This window comes from Ahaetulla prasina, chromosome 8 (assembly GCF_028640845.1).
Source record: "Ahaetulla prasina isolate Xishuangbanna chromosome 8, ASM2864084v1, whole genome shotgun sequence".
NCBI lineage: Eukaryota > Metazoa > Chordata > Lepidosauria > Squamata > Colubridae > Ahaetulla > Ahaetulla prasina.
The window spans coordinates 51,998,023-52,014,921 of NC_080546.1; the positions used below are offsets into that span (position 1 = coordinate 51,998,023).

Consider the following 16,899-nt stretch of genomic DNA (forward strand, 5'->3'; position numbering starts at 1 on the left):
TGAATTAATTCTAGTAGGAATTTTATTTTAAAGTTCATAGTGTTGAATATGTGTGATTTGTTTCCACATTTGGAGCTAAATGTGTGCAATCATATTTAAAATAGTCCATTCATAGAGCTGGCAGGTTTTGTAGTAGTACAGCTACTTTGCTTAGATATGATTTTATGTTGCTTATTCTCTTTTTAATAATAATTTTAATAAAGATTAAATATTGCAGTTACAATATAAACCAATACAAACCAAAAAAAGGGGGGAGGAAAAAGAATCTAAAAGCTTGCTATATGAATGGTCTGATAGAATGTTTTATTTGCCATCATCACGGTATCTCAAAAATATAGTCCAACTTGTGTTCTGTTTAATTAATCATGAGCTTTTATTTGTTGTCATATCAGATATTCCTCCTGTTATATGGCCAAGAAGTTCCTGGAGAACTATCCAGACTTAACATCAAAAATTTTTAAACATAAATCTTTAATACTAAGACTAGAATATCTTAAGATATAAGTTAATTCATTGCGTAAATATGTCTCAAGTGGGTAATTAACTACAAAGCAGAGTGCTGTTTACTGTGTGAACTTAACCTAGATAAGTTATTTGAATAATTATATATAGAGTGGAAAAGTTTGAACAAGTTGCTTTGATATTGATAAATGGCAATGTGATTTATAACACATACATATATACCTGTGTTTTCCCAAAAATAAGACCGGGTCTTACTTTCTTTTAGACTTGAAAATAAGCACTCGGGCTTATTTTCAGGGAGGTCTTATTTCTTTTGAAGGAGGTGGGGAGCACATTCACCTCATGGCTGCTGGGTCCTTTAACCGCAGCCCACAGATCAGTTGAGCCAGTGAGGGCTGGTGAGGCAGAAAGCCTGTTGGAATTGGGGGGGGACTCTACCCAGCTGCTGCTGCTTGAGAAAAGGACAGTTCTGGAAGATTGTGGGAAGCGTGTGCTTATGGTAGAAGCAAACTGCAGGCTGTCCCTTTCAAGAAATCAAATGCCTGTGTGTGTGTGTGTGTGTGAGAGAGAGAGAGACAGACACAACGGAGAGGAGTAACAAGAATTGCAGGCAACGCTGTTTGAAAGGGTTTCCTCTCCGCTGTTTCTCTTCTCTTTCTCTTTCTCCTTCTCTTTCTCACACACACAGACACACAGATATTTGATGAGAAACAGCGGAGGACAACCAGGTAAGTGGACTGACCCTCCCCCGCCTCCAACTCAGCACCTGCTCAGAGTGGTGCCCCGAGGACTGGCCTCTGTGTGGCAACCCCCACCCGGCCAACACGAAAAATGGGCTCCCTCACAGCACCTTGTCTCCCACGTGAAGCCAGCTGGGCTCAAGCCTCCCTGGGCGTTGGCAGCCAGGATTGGGTCAGAGCCGCTGCCACCACCACCAGCTGAGATCAGCAGCCAGACTCAGTGAGCTGAACGCACCGTGGATGCACCGCCATCACCTGGGAAGAGAAGAGCACCCTGGAATCCAAACTCTGGGCCTCGCCAAACTCGGAAGCCAGGGATCCTGCAGGCATCCCAGCCATGTAAAGGCCACCCAAATCCCTGGGCTGTTCACAACTTGAGCAAGCCATGCGCAGGAGCGACAGCACTGCTGTGAGGTTTGTCAGACCGGTGCAGTCTCTTGGAGCAGGACCCTGCAAGGTTTGTTGTGGTGTTGCATTTGTGAACGGCAGCATCACCACAAGCTTCATCACACCGGCACAGCAGGCGTCCTGCTATGAGTGGCTGTGCCACTATGTCAAACCTCTCAGATGCCGCCACTCACATGCGCAACCCTGCAACAAACCTTGCAGGGTCCTGGGATATGCTGAAGGATTGTGGTGGAGCCTTTTTGGCGAATGAAGGAAAATGGGGAGAGGGATTTTCCTGCTTGTCATCCTTTTCTCAAGTTCAGCACACATGGACATCCCAAAAAGGCTCCATCCAGAGCTTTCAGTGTTGCAATCCTGAGATGTGCGTTTTTTTCTCAAGTGACATTTGATTGCTTGAAAGGGATGGGCTGCACCCAGAGGGAAGGAATGAGAGGCAGCTCCTGGCTCTTGCTGGCTCAACTGATCTGCGGGCCCTGATTAAGGGGCCAAGCAGCTATGAGGTGACTGGGGAAGGGAAGGGCTGCCTCCTGTGCTGGCCACGCGCACCCCCTTCACTAATGCTTATTTTTGAGGTTGGGCGTATATTAGGCCCACCCCCAAAAAAATCAGACTAGGGCTTATTTTTGGGGTAGGTTGTATTTCCTGGAAAACACGGTGTACACACACACACACACGTACATACAGACTCATAGATACCTCCTCCCCATCACACACAAATTATTCTTTTTAGTGTTTTTCTTTTTTCTATCTGCAGTCTTCTCTATAACTATCTCATTGAGTTCAGTAGAAGGCTTTAGAACAAAAATGAAATATGCTGTGTCAATTCACTCAGTCTTCTTGAGAACTAGAACAAAACAGGATTACAGATTTCTGTAAGGAAATAGGAGAGACACTCCCAGCTGAATATTACCTATTTTTACAACTTGTAGATCTTACAACAGCAACTGGAATCATTTCAAACTCTTCAACAGCAAACTTTAGAGAATGTAAGCATGGTAAGAGTGCTTCATAAATACTCATGAAATAAGGAAAGAGTATGTGATAATTTATTTTTAATAAGAAGAATTTGAAAAAAAAATAAACATATGTAATCAGTTTCATATATACACTTCAATACAGGGTGAGAAATCCCAAGAATTTTTCTAAATTGTTATGTTTTTGTACTGTACTTGGAGTCACCTTTCCCCTGCTTTCTTCTATTGCAAATTCAATCTTTTTTTCTTAAGTTAATTACTCAGGTGAGAGGTGAATCACAGGCTTCTTCATGTCTCCAAAATGGATTGCCATATCAGGTTATACTGAGAGGAAGTCAAATATGTGCCTAAAGCCTTGATATTAATGAAAGGTGACACTGAAAAGACATGGAACAAAGTTCACATTTTTTCCTAATACAGTACCCTGATTTTTGTTTTCTTAGATCAAATACATTGGTGAATCAGGATTAATTTCTACCTATTCCCGTTTTAGTTCATCCTATCAGTCAGTCAGATTCCTATATATAAAACCCACAAGCAGATCATGAGCATAATTGATCACAGCTTTCTCTAAATTATTTTCTTTTCTCAAAATTCTTCGAATAAACATCTGGCATTGAACTGCCCATTTCTAAGTAAGGAGTAACCCATAGCCCCTTAGCCTGAAGCAGATGGCAAAAAGAAATGGAATTCAGAACATGTAAAGCATTTGAAAGAGGAACCAGTCCAAGTCTGCTAAGGCAGGGGTCTCCAACCTTGGCAACTTTAAGCCTGGTGGACTTCAACTCCCAGAATTCTGGGAGTTGAAGTCCACCAGGCTTAAAGTTGCCAAGGTTGGAGACCCCGTGCTAAGGCAAAAAAGAAAAGAAAAAATAAAAAAACTCTCCTTCTCAAACCATTAAAGTTACCACCTTATCCTGGAAGAGCAGAGCAGTTTCTTCACAGACTTTTCCCCAGCATGTTGTACATGTACATGTACCTGTGCAGTCACTGGTGGTCCCACCAGGGCTGTTCTCTATTTCCCAGACTTTGCACTCTTATCAAGTATAGTTAGTACAGAAGAATAAAAGTACAGAAGCTAGAAAATATGTGGTTTTATTCAGGAAGAGTTTCATATGTTATGTTTATGAGTGTTTATTGTTAAACTTATCAAGCTGTACATAGATTATATTGTGTAGTCAGAAATATCACTACTGTCCATCCGATAGAGCATCAGATAATTTCTTCAAGGCTGAGTCTCTCCGAATTCGTTAGGATTTACTTTTAAATTGGCAGAGTTAAAAAAAATGCATATCAGAATAGCTTGCAATCATAATTCAAATAGTAAAAAGAATTCAAGATAGTTTAATTGTTCATTTGTGTTTATTCAGGTTCAATCTGAAATTCATGATATACTTAATAAAAATCTAACTGATATGAAAAGTCCAGACAATTTACTTTTTCCCACCACATCTATCAACATTACTACGGTATGCTCCTTTTTTTCTTACTAGTAAATACTTTGTTTATTAAAAGCTGTGTACTGTTGTTCTGGAAAAACTAAGAATCAAACTTTTTTTATTGGACTCCTTCATTCATCACTTTTAATCCAAACAAGCATTTGTATGTATTATGTAGTTCTATATAATACATTATAGCATAATGTTTTGAATTGTCCCGAACAATCTTTTTCATGTCTTTTGTAGTTAATTTGTCTCTTTAAATCACTATGTATTAGTACGAGCCCTGTGAATAATACAAAATGACTACTATTATAGGTTCTACACCTGATACCTTCCTGGAATATTGATAAGGCCCGGTCAGCATATGATTCCAGAGGGTGCTTGGTCAACATAAAGAAATGTTATTCTGTTATTCTGCTAAATCTCAGCAGGTTTTAGTGTGTATAATAACTGAAGAAATTTCTGGGAACTCCTGTGAGCCACTTGTTTTAAGGAAGAGATGTATATGTGTAAAAAAAACGGGAAAATTAAGCAAACTGAGCGAAGACTAGTTCTTCCAAGAATTAAGCAAAACACTCTTTAATTATATTTTGTGATACAATCATCACTAACTATATTGGGGGGAAAAGACTATTAAAACCATTAGACATCAGGAAAAATGATGTAACAGTAGAACGATCTGCCTCAAAATGATGTTTAACAAACTATAGTACTTGGGTTATACTCTGTACTCTGTATACTCTGTATACTCTGTACTTAAAAAACTAGAGAAAAGCACCATAATTTTAAATAGTTTATTATTAGTAAGTATACAGATAATTGGAAAAAGGCATAATCCTCATACTTTTATGGCTTAGGGCCTGGGTACTTACGGGACCGCCTGCTGTTACCACATGCCTCCCACCGACCTGTACGCTCTCACAGAGAGGGACTTCTCAGGGTGCCGTCCGCCAAACAATGTCGGCTGGCGGCCCCCAGGGGAAGGGCCTTCTCTGTGGGGGCTCCCACACTCTGGAACGAGCTTCCCCCAGGCTTACGCCAAATACCTGACCTTCGGACTTTCCGCCACGAACTGAAGACACACCTTTTTATTCGCGCGGGGCTGGCTTGAATTGAATTTTAAATATTAAATTTTATTAATTTTAAATGGGGTTTTAGTGTAAGGTAAATTTTTTAAATTTTCAGGCTAATTTAAATAAGTTTTTTAAATTGTATTTTAATTGTATTTTGTATTGTTGTTTTATTCTGCCTGTACACCGCCCTGAGTCCTTCGGGAGAAGGGCGGTATAAAAATAAAATAAATAAATAAAATAAAATAAATAAATAAATAAATGTATTTTTTGCAAGGGGAGAAATTTTAAAACAGCTATAGTCTCCAACCTATTAGCATTACTGAGCCTTGTTTCTTAAACATTGAATAGTCTTTTGATATGCTACTTTTCCCGTTTGTTTCAGCCAAGAGAATATCAAGAAGCTCTTTATTTTAAGAAGCAGCTTCATCCTGATAAGAAATCTGATACCAGTCATGGTTCAGAAAACAAGTTCAGCTCTGAATTTAAAAACAGGATTCTAAACAAATACAAAGCCACTGGACTATCAGAAAACCATACCCAAGAATCTAGGAACAAAGCTGTTCTCTCTTTAAATAATGATGATGACATTAAGAATTTTGCCAACAGCACTTTTTCTCCATCATACATTGGTTTGGGCTCAGAAAAGATGCCACATCTTAGATTATTAAAAAAATACAATGAACACAAACCCTCCACAGTATTCAATAACTATGAAGGAGAAGAATCTTTATCAGGCAATGTAAGTCCTTTCAAAGATTTAAGAGAGGAAGATAAAAAGGCTAGTAGACATGAATTGTCACATATCCTTGAACTTCCGAACTCTAACAATGTCTGTGGCAAAGACAATGATTCTGGTTATTTATCAGAACAGGATTTAATAGAAAAAATAGTAGATATGTCAAATTATGATTTTAAATTGAGGTTTTCAGAACTGGGAGGTTCAACAGATGAGTTTCAAACAGTCACTGCCTCATCTTCAGAAAATTATCAAAGTACATTGAAAACAGCAGGCAAGGACAAATATAAGAATAAAGAACATCTCATGAAAGATAGTGCAACTGACAAATTGCAGATAAATCTGTTCTCCAAAGTGCTAAAAAAAAATGAAACACAGCTGCTTAAGTCAAATCAAGAGTTCCAAAATTATATGGATCTGGAATTTTCTGATATAAATTCTGTGCCTGATGATTATGCTGAAAGCCGTAGACTTTTACACTTGCCATTGGGAGAGTCTGACCATTGTCAGAAAAAAGAGATGATTCTACATGAAGACATGAAGATTCAAATGAAACCTCTTGCTGATGTTATACAGTGTCTGACAGAGCAAAATTCAAAATATCAGAATCAAATTAAGGAATTGCATGATGAGAATAATAACCTTCAAGGGAAATTAGTTAAATCAGATGGAGACAGCAAGGAATGCCTGAAAGAATTAAAGCGATTACTGAAGAAATGCAAAGAACTTCAACAGCAAAAGTTAGCACTGGAAGAAAAGCAGGATCAGCTATATGATCAAAATCAGCGGATAATGAGAGATGTAAATTATTTTCAGAAGAAAGATCAAAAAGCCCAGGAAAGTTTGGCTATTTTCTCAAAAGAAAAAAGTAATCTCATTGCAACCTTAGAATCTTTTGAAAATAAAGTTTTAGTACTTCAAGAAGAAAAAAAGATTTTGGGAGATGAAATCTGCCAACTTAAAGAAGAAAAACAATTGTTAGGAAAAGAGCTTGGACAAAAACAGAATGAGATACAAAAAATGAAAGAAAATGAGAAGATTGCCGTATCAGATATGGAAGCTGTTCTTAGGATGTTACAGTCATTTAAAGATGAAAAACTGAATTGTGATAAAACATTACATGTGGCACTGAGTTCCCAAAAAGTGCTGGAGAAAGAACTCCAGGATGCCCAGACAGACAGAGCTCAAGTTGAGGAAAAGCTTCTAACAGAACGTAAAAATGCAAAAATAGAAAATGGAGTTTTGAAAACTACTTTATCCAATACTGAAAGAGAATGTGACCGACTAAGAACCATGATAAATACCATTACAGAAGACAACAAGGTTCTCAAGAAGCAGCTGAATGAATTTAAACAGGAAACTTATGAATGTAAGCATAAAATAAGGCAACTGAGTGAAACGCTCTTACTAAAAGAAAATGTAACACGTTCTGTAGAGAATGAAAGAGATGCACTGAGGTTTGAAGCACAGCGTCTTCAAAAGAACAATGCTAACCTCAAAGAGCAAGTTACTACTCTGGCCAATGAACAATATAAGCAAGAGTGCAAATCTAGAAGCCAAAAGAAAAATGATTTCTCTCTAGATTCTACTCAAATCTGTGAAGAAATATCTAGGTATCAACATATTTCTTTAATGCGCGATCTACCAGGTAAGTTTTGCTATCTGATATATATTTTAAGAGCCCTCATGACATAGTGGTTAAAGTGCAGTATTGCAGGCAAACTCTGTCCACAGCCTGGAGTTTGATCCTGACAAGAACTCAAGGTTGACTCAGCCTTCCATTCTTCTGAAGTCTGGAAAATGAGGACCCAGATTGTTGGAGACAATATGCTGACATTGTAAACCACCCAGAGAGTGCTGTAAAGCACTATGGGCTGATATATAAGCCTAAGTGCTGTTGCTAAAAATCTATTTTAAGTTAAATTCTTAGTTAAATTCATTTGAATAATTAATTAATTAGTTTGATTTAATAATTAAATGATTATTAAATTAAGTATTATTAAACAAGAAATTATTCTTATCTGAAGAATACAGTACTTAAACTATAACTGTGAGGAAACCAATGCCAATATTAATATATCAAGCTGAAGGGACAGCATCCTTTTTCACTCATATGCATACAAATGCTTAACCTTTTTCTGTTCTGACACATACAAATGTACACACAAATCAAGGTGAACCAGCCATGACCTTTAGTGGGAAATTTAGCCAGGTACTACTACCCTTTAGCCAGGCAGAAAGATGAGTAGGCTTTATGGACTGTTTTCTGCAAACTCTCAAACTTACATTTGTGTATGTCCAATAGAGAATGTAAGTATATTCATATTGACCTTTTACAGATCTATAATGATAGATAGATCTATCTTTTTATTGATCTATATTTTAAATTAAGGAAGTGACGTTTTCACAAAAGTAACCAATAAATATTTTGTAAGAGATTTCTGAAGCTCTAGTTCTACTTAAATTTACAGTTTTGGCAAGGAAAGAGTTGAATGTGGAACTAGGCCATATATTTTAATCATTAGAAAGCATGTGAATGTAACTGAGAACTATTGTTTACAAATGAACAAGCGTTCATAGCTCAGATAACATTTTAGCACTATTGCTGTATAGATTTGTTGCTATCACAAATTGCCTCCTTTGATTTTGTTTGTAAAGAAAACTGTCTTTTTTTCTAGGCAGCTCCAGGCAAACTCCATCAATCAATTCCTCAAAGACACTATAATAAAACATCTTTGAAAACTGTTTAAAACTCTTATCTAATTACTACCACTTTTCTTTAAGCTTTATGGTAACTTTTGAAATAATATTCCATATAGATTGATAGATTAGATTAGATTAGATTAGATTAGATTAGATTAGATTAGATTAGATTAGAATTCTTTATTGGCCAAGTGTGATTAGACACACAAGGAATTTGTCTTTGGTACATATGCTTTCAGTGTACATAAAAAGAAAATATACATTTGTCAAGAATCATAAGGTATAACACTTAATGATAGTCATCGGGTACAAATAACCAATCAAATCATGCTAGGAAACAATATAAATCATAAGAATACAAGCAACAAAATTACAGTCATAAGTGGGAAGAGATGGGTGATAGGAATGATGAGAAGATTAATAGTAATGCAGACTTAGTGAATAGTTTGACAGGGTTGAGGGAATTATTTGTTTAGCAGGGTGATGGCGTTCAGGAAAAAACTGTTCTTGTGGCTAGTTGTTCCTGTGTTCAGTGCTCTATAGCGTTGTTTTGAGGGTAGGAGTTGAAACAATTTATGTACAGGACGCAAAGGGTCTGTAAATAGTTTCACATATTTATATAGATATATATAATCTTTTTATTTTGAGTAATTAAATAGTACAAATACTAGTAAATGTCAATGATGGACAGGCAGAAGCTAAGCCCTCTTGTATCAAATCCTAGTAACTCCAAAGAGTTACTAAATATTATTTCTTTTCTATATATTGAAAAATGCATGCATTAGAAACATATCAAAGATATCTTTGCCGAAAAAGTTTATATTATATCATATGAGAGCACTGTAGGTCTTCCAGTAGCTGTATCCAATTAATTGATGCTCAGTTTAACTAACAGATAATATATGAAAATATTTTCTACAGAATCCTTTTCATGACCGTTGAAGTCCCTTTAGTTCTACATACATGTGCATAAAAATCAAGTTTGTGCTAAAGCTAAAACATTTATTGCATTAATAGAATAAGCTTTTTGTTAAAGACAGAAATTATCTCAAAAAGGTGGATGTAACTTCAATTCCACAATTTGATTCAGTGACAATTCAATCAAAGGAAACTACTTCAGTTTTCTGATTTAAAAAATAAATAAATCACTGAAAAATTTGAACTACCTAGTCTTAGATGCAGCAACACATGCTCAAAAACAGAATGTTTCAGATTCAAAAATCCAAATTGAATCAGTTATTTATTTTGAATCATTCCATCTGAATCAATCTAAATGGTTTTTTATTTATTTTTTATTTATAAAAAGTTTTTTATTAAATAAACATTAAAAACATTGGATACGGTGTGATTGTCCCGGTTTTGACATTTCCATACATATTTTTAACATAACATCAAATATAATTACTACTTATCATACATTGCTATTTTGATCTTATAACCATATCTCTTTTCCTCGTTTATATCTTTATCTAAATATTATCCATGTTCTATTCTACAAACCCTAAATCTTTTCTTCTTTGACTCCTTTTCCTCCTTCTAACCATTGATACAATTTGCTCCGTATTTCAAAGTATTCTGTCTCACCCTTGTTTTTAATATCTAGTGTCAGCCTGTCCATTTCAGCACAAGCCAATATTTTCTTTACTATTTCTTCTTCTGGGGGGGATTTCTTCGTTTTTCCAATATTGTGCATAAACCAATCTTGCTGCAGTTATAACATACAGCATTAAGTATATCTGTCCTTTGTCATATTTCTCTTTTGTGATTCCTTATAGGAATAGTTCTGGTCTCAGATCTATATTTTGGTCTAGTATCTCTTCCAACCATGTCCTTATCTATGAATCAATCTAAATGTTGTTATTGATCACTACAATCTATTAAACTGGATTAGGTTTTTTAATCAAAACAATAGGATTAGGGTTGATTTGCACACATCCACTATCCATGTGGTAACATAGTACATTCAAGTGTTTCTCTTATTTTTCCTTTATTTATGTAAAAAGAGAGATGTGCAGTAACCATATAGTTCTGCATGAACATGGCAACAATATTATGTTACTGAGCTGCTTAACGGTTAAAATTCAAGTACTCTAAAACAGACATTCATATGAACAAATTGTTCCCAATCTTTCAAATCCTTTTTGTTGGCATTCAGATTATCCTATCTGATCCTTTAATGTTTATAGCTGCAAATTTGGCCAACCTTATTTATATGTATAAATCTAGTGATTCTGAAATTTAACCAGATCCAAATTATCTTATCACAATTACTTCAACTAAACTACTACTGGTTACTCAGTGTCACAAACAAGCGTATATCCTATCACTCACCACCTGAGAATTTTCAGCAAAATTAATAGGACTTGAAGTTCATATAGTCAGGAAACTAATATAGATCTAAGGCAGGGGTGTCAAACTCAAGGCCTGGGGGCTGGATCCGGTCTGTGGGATGCTTAGATCTGGCCCTGGGGGCTACCCTGGAAACAGCAAAGGACCAGCCTGTGGTGCCTCTGCCACATGCGGCCCTCCTGAGCTCCATTTTTGCTGGCAGAGTGCTTGGGCCACCACAGGGTCCCCTAACATGAGTGACATCGAGCTGGCCACACCCATCTCAGCCTGCTCCACCCGAGGTCAAACAAAACCCTATGCGGCCCTCAATGAAATCGAGTTTGACACCCCTGAACTAAGCCATGAGACCACACTAAAATATAACAAAGATAAAAACAAATGTATATACACTTAAGGCAGATTACAGAAGTAATCATTTTGTATTTTATTGCTAGTATTTATATAATCAGTATTCTATGAACAGTGTTCTTGTAGTATACTGTAATTAGAATCTGATTTTTTTCCCACATTTGGAATTTTAATAATGAACTTTCTTGGTTTATCATTTACTTGTTATTTGTGTTCCAACACAATTTTAGCAGATATTTCCTCTCTTGTTATTTAACTGCTACCTCTCTTATCCAGCTTCGCATTTATTATCATCAACAAAATCTGTATGAAGAAAATTAGCTTGTAATTATGCATTTTTAAACATATTTGCTTCTATTGTACTAATATACTCTAATTTACCAATCTTATAATTGGAGTAATTTAATATAGAAAGGTATTCTTTTTCATATTTTTAAAGAAAATATCTTGGGAACTTCTGGGAAAGGATGGTGAACATACATGTGCAAAGAACATACATGTGCAAACGTGCAAAGTAAAGCATTTGATAAAGTAGATCATAACCTACTACTAGAATGCTTCTTTGTTGGAGGGGATCTTTCCGGCCGCCTTGAAAGAGGCGGTGGTGAGACCTCTCCTCAAGAAGCCTTCCCTGGACCCAGCTGTATTAGGTAATTATCGTCCGGTCTCCAACCTTCGCTTTGTGGCGAAGGTTGTAGAGAGTGTGGTGGCATGTCAATTACCCCGGTACCTGGATGAAACTGTCTATCTAGACCCATTCCAGTCTGGCTTTCGGCCCGGATAAAGCACTGAGACGGCTTTGGTCGTGTTGGTTGATGATCTCTGGAGGGCCAGGGATAGGGGTTATTCCTTTGCCTTGGTCCTATTAGACCTCTCAGCAGCTTTTGATACCATCGACCATAGTATCTTGCTGCACCGGTTGGAGGGATTGGGAGTGGGAGGCACCGTTTATCGGTGGTTCTCCTCCTATCTCTCCGATCGGTCGCAGACGGTGTTGACGGGAGGGCAGAGGTCGATCCCGAGGCGCCTCACTTGTGGGGTGCCACAGGGGTCGATTCTCTCGCCCCTCCTGTTCAACATCTATATGAAGCCGCTGGGTGAGATCATCAGTGGTTTCGGTGTGAGGTACCAACTGTACGCTGATGATACTCAGCTGTACTTTTCCACACCAGGCCACCCCAACGAAGCTATCGAAGTGCTGTCCCGGTGTCTGCAGGCCGTACGGGTCTGGATGGGGAGAAACAGGCTCAAGCTCAATCCCTCCAAGACAGAGTGGCTGTGGATGCCGGCACCCCGGTATAGTCAGCTGCAGCCGCGGCTGACTTTGGGGGCGAGTCATTGGCCCCAATGGAGAGGGTGCGCAACTTGGGCGTTCTCCTGGATGGACGGCTGTTTTTGAAGACCATTTGACGGCCGTCTCCAGGAGAGCTTTTTACCAGGTTCGCCTGGTTTGCCAGTTGCGCCCCTTTCTAGACCGGGATGCCCTATGCACAGTCACTCATGCTCTCGTGACATCTCATCTGGATTACTGCAATGCTCTCTACATGGGTCTCCCCTTGAAGAGCACCCGGAGGCTCCAGTTGGTCCAGAATGCGGCTGCGCGGGTGATAGAGGGAGCCCCTCGTGGCTCCCATGTGACACCTCTCCTGCGCAGACTGCACTGGCTACCTATGGCCTTTCGGGTGCACGTCAAGGTTTTGGTAACTATCTTCAAAGCGCTCCATGGCATAGGGCCGGGTTACCTACGGGACCGTCTGCTGCCACCGATTGCCTCCCACCGACCCGTGCGCTCTCACAGGGAGGGACTCCTCAGGGTACCGTCAGCCAGGCAGTGCCGACTGGCGACACCCAGGGGAAGGGCCTTTTCTGTGGGGGCTCCCACCCTCTGGAACGAACTTCCCCCAGGACTTCGCCAACTTCCTGACCTTCGAACCTTTTGCCGCGAGCTTAAGACACATCTATTTATTTGCGCAGGACTGGACTAGAATTTTAAATTTTAAATTTGGTTTTAACGGGGTTTTATTATTTTATTGCAATTTTTTAATATTCGGCCTTATTTAATAAGTTTTTTAATTGGTGTTTTATTTTGTATTTATATGTATGTTTTTATTAGGCTGTAAACCGCCCTGAGTCCCCCGGGAGATAGGGCGGTATAAAAATGAGATTAAATAAATAAATAAATAAATAAAATAGATAAAGTAGAAAAATGTGGGTTAGACAGCACCACCACCAGATGGATTTGTAACTGGCTGACCAACCGCACTCAACGTGTAGTCCTCAACGGAACTACATCCACATGGAGGGAAGTATGCAGTGGAGTACCCTAAGGCTCTGTTTTAGGCCCAGTACTCTTCAACATCTTCATCAATGACTTGGATGAGGGGATAGATGGGGAACTCATCAAATTTGCAGATGACACCAAGCTGGCAGGAATAGCCAACACTCCAGAAGATAGGCTCAAGTTACAGAAAGATCTTGACAGACTTGAACATTGGGCGCTATCTAACAAAATGAAATTCAACAGTGAAAAAAGTAAGGTTCTACATTTAGGCCAAAAAAACAAAATTCACAGATACCGTATATGTGGTACCTTGCTCAATAGTAGTATCTGTGAGAGGGATCTTGGAGTCCTAGTGGATAACCATTTAGATATGAGCCAGCAGTGTGCAGCTGCTGCTAAAAAAGCCAACACAGTTCTGGGCTGCATAAACAGAGGGATAGAATCAAGATCACGTGAAGTGTTAATGCCACTTTATAATGCCTTGGTAAGGCCACACTTGGAATATTGCATCCAGTTTTGGTCGCCACGATGTAAAAAAGATGTTGAGACTCTAGAAAGAGTGCAGAGAAGAGCAACAAAGATGATTAGGGGACTGGAAGCTAAAACATATGAAGAACAGTTGCAGGAATTGGATATGTCTAGTTTAATAAAAAGAAGGACTAGGGGAAACATGATAGCAGTGTTCCAATATCTCAGGGGTTGCCACAAAGAAGAGGGAGTCGGGCTGTTCTCCAAAGCACCTGAGGGTAGAACAAGAAGCAATGGGTGGAAACTGATCAAAGAAAGAAGCAACTTAGAACTAAGGAGAAATTTCCTGACAGTTAGAACAATTAATAAGTGGAACGACTTGCCTGCAGAAGTTGTGAATGCTCCAACACTGGAAATTTTTAAGAAAATTTTGGATAACCATCTGACTGAGATGATGTAGGGTTTCCTGCCTGGGCAGGGGGTTGGACTAGAAGGCCTCCAAGGTCCCTTCCAACTCTGTTGTTATATATATATATGACCAAGGAACCAGTGAGTAGACCAGTTCCTTGGAAATTTCCAGATAAGAAGATAGATGATTGACCACATGTGCTTCAAATGACAACTATAATTAAAGTTCTAAATGAAAATGTATCTTAGAATAATTATTTTACTTTAAATGATAGACCATGAAAGATACACATTAATCTTTTCATTGCCTTCAATCTAGTAATAAATGGTTCAGGAAATCTTTATAACATCAGTCTCAAGAATCGAGGCTCATGGAAACTTATTCATAAATTACTGCTCGTGTGTAGAAAATTTCTCATTATAGATATGCCAATATATATACAGAAGGACTTCTACTCCAGAAGCTAAGTCTGCTCCATTAATACGTTACTAACAAAAATGTAGTTCCTAAATTAGCATACATGACTCATAGCAAGTATTAAGATAACAGCATTGTGAAGTAATTTTAATTTACAAAATCTAACCATAGAGGTAATCTGATAAATACCAGGATTCAGGCAATTTTATATACACACATATAATTTTATTGAAGGGAAGCAATTATTTTCAACGTATTTGTAGCTCTTAAATGAAAAACATATAGTGTGTGTATATATGTATATATACTAACGTTTGAAAAATAATTGATGCCATGAGGATTTTGAAATACAGCTAAAACAAAAAAGATATTTACTCCTCTCAATCTTCCTTTCTCCCCCAATTACATTCCTTGTTCTTTTTCTGCTCTATTATGTGCTGGATTGAGTACAACCTTCATAAATATACTGTGAAAGTACAGGCGGCCTTATCTCCTTGTGCTTTACAGTAGCTGAATACAGTCTGTCCAATTTTCCTTGCCCAGTACACTCATTCATCTCCTGCCTTATTCTTATGACATGAAAGTGAGAGGCAAGGTTTTCTCTATCTCCACTCTCTTGTATAATTGTCTTTTGGGTTTCAGAGATGTAGAGGGAAGTTTCCGTATCTCACAATGTAGTATGTCAAAACAGAACTAAACATTTGTGTTCCAAAATTTAAGGATATTTTTCTGTAAATGCTGAAGGGTATATTGCAAATACAGCAAATTATTTATACTCATATCTTCAATAAAAAAATTAAATTCATGTCCAAATCTGAAGGACTGAAACTTTGAACATGTTCAAATCAGGACCATTTCACATTTAAATAGGAAACTAGTTCAGCTTCAATGCCACATATGTTCCTAAGAATAAATACCGTTGAATTCTAGGTTTTAAGTTAAAGTACACGCAAAGAACTACCTTGAAAGAATATTGGACAAAGTAGAGATATGAAAGGATTAATTTTTAGTAGGAAGTTAACATCAAAAGACTATGATCTACTTTTAATTTTGATTTTTTAAATAATGGAAAAGAGATTTTACATCATTGTATTAATTTTCATATATACATTTCAAATTTCGAATGATCTTTTAGAGGCTGGAACATTGCCATCAGCAGCAACCACTTTTTTATCATCAATGTACTCTTATTTGAGGGACTTTACCCAAGTATATTTTGTGAAGATTGTTTATTGCTATATTTCAAGGGCAACCACTGGTCATTAATGTCTTCTATAAATTAAGAACTAAGAGCATGCAAGACCCTTAAGTTACATAATATTAGACTTTATGCGTACCACATGAAAGCTACTTAATAAGACATTTTCAAGGCATCTTTGTGTAATCCTTTACCTAGGGAAAGCTTAAACTATATTCTAAGGTCTATATAGAAATCATGTCTAGATAGCAATTTCCTTAGAACTTAATTTGTTTTAACTACTTTCCCAACATTTCCAATTTGCTAGAGTATGGAGAGATTGCTGAAATCCAAACGACGCTGGAAGAAGAACTCAGTATAAAGACAAGTCACGGCAAAGTCAAGAATCACTATAGTACTTTTACAATCAGCTGTTCCAGTGCCATTACTGGTGACTTGGACTTTCCTGTTATTGTGTGGAAGAAATGCAGTATTTTTTGCTCTGCTCCTTAATGCTTTAAAATTCTGAACAAAGACATTAAGAAAGAAATATATTTCTGACTGTTCAATTTAAGAATTCAACTCAAGACTATTGGATTAAGAAAAACTATTGGATTAACTATCATAAATTAAACAATCACAGAAGCAGAAATTAATCCGTGATTTTAGATTGGTAAGAGTACCTCATTCATGTATGTATATATACAATAGAATACAATAGAAGTAATAGCATTTCTGACAAAATTGAAATTCAACTAATGTATTAAAATTTAAACCAACCTTCATTTAAACCTCTAAATAAAGAATGAATTCTCCTTAATGTTGTTATATGTTATTATTTTAATAGAGCAAAACAAATTTTAAAAAGACAAATGTAATAACTAGGTTTGTTATTCAAACATCTTGATTAAT

General features: G+C 37.3%; 1 protein-coding gene across 1 annotated transcript; it reads left to right on the forward strand.

Annotated features, from left to right (window-relative positions):
* Positions 1–1,587: 1,587 nt before the first annotated feature.
* CCDC110 (coiled-coil domain containing 110) lies at positions 1,588–16,761 on the forward strand. Its single transcript, XM_058193800.1, has 5 exons — positions 1,588–1,659; positions 2,540–2,605; positions 3,955–4,053; positions 5,482–7,483; positions 16,316–16,761. Exons 1-5 carry the CDS (start codon positions 1,588–1,590, stop codon positions 16,498–16,500), a joined length of 2,424 nt encoding a protein of 807 aa, XP_058049783.1. The 3' UTR covers positions 16,501–16,761.
* Positions 16,762–16,899: the final 138 nt, after the last annotated feature.

What these genes read in the sequence shown, in the direction of transcription:
- CCDC110 (XM_058193800.1), top strand. Translation starts at nt 1,588, where the DNA reads ATGCGCAGGAGCGACAGCACTGCTGTGAGGTTTGTCAGACCGGTGCAG. An exon ending in TTGGAGCAGGACCCTGCAAG is followed by an intron (nt 1,660 to 2,539) that starts GTTTGTTGTGGT and finishes TACAACTTGTAG; the next exon opens with ATCTTACAACAGCAACTGGA. An exon ending in CATCTATCAACATTACTACG is followed by an intron (nt 4,054 to 5,481) that starts GTATGCTCCTTT and finishes CGTTTGTTTCAG; the next exon opens with CCAAGAGAATATCAAGAAGC.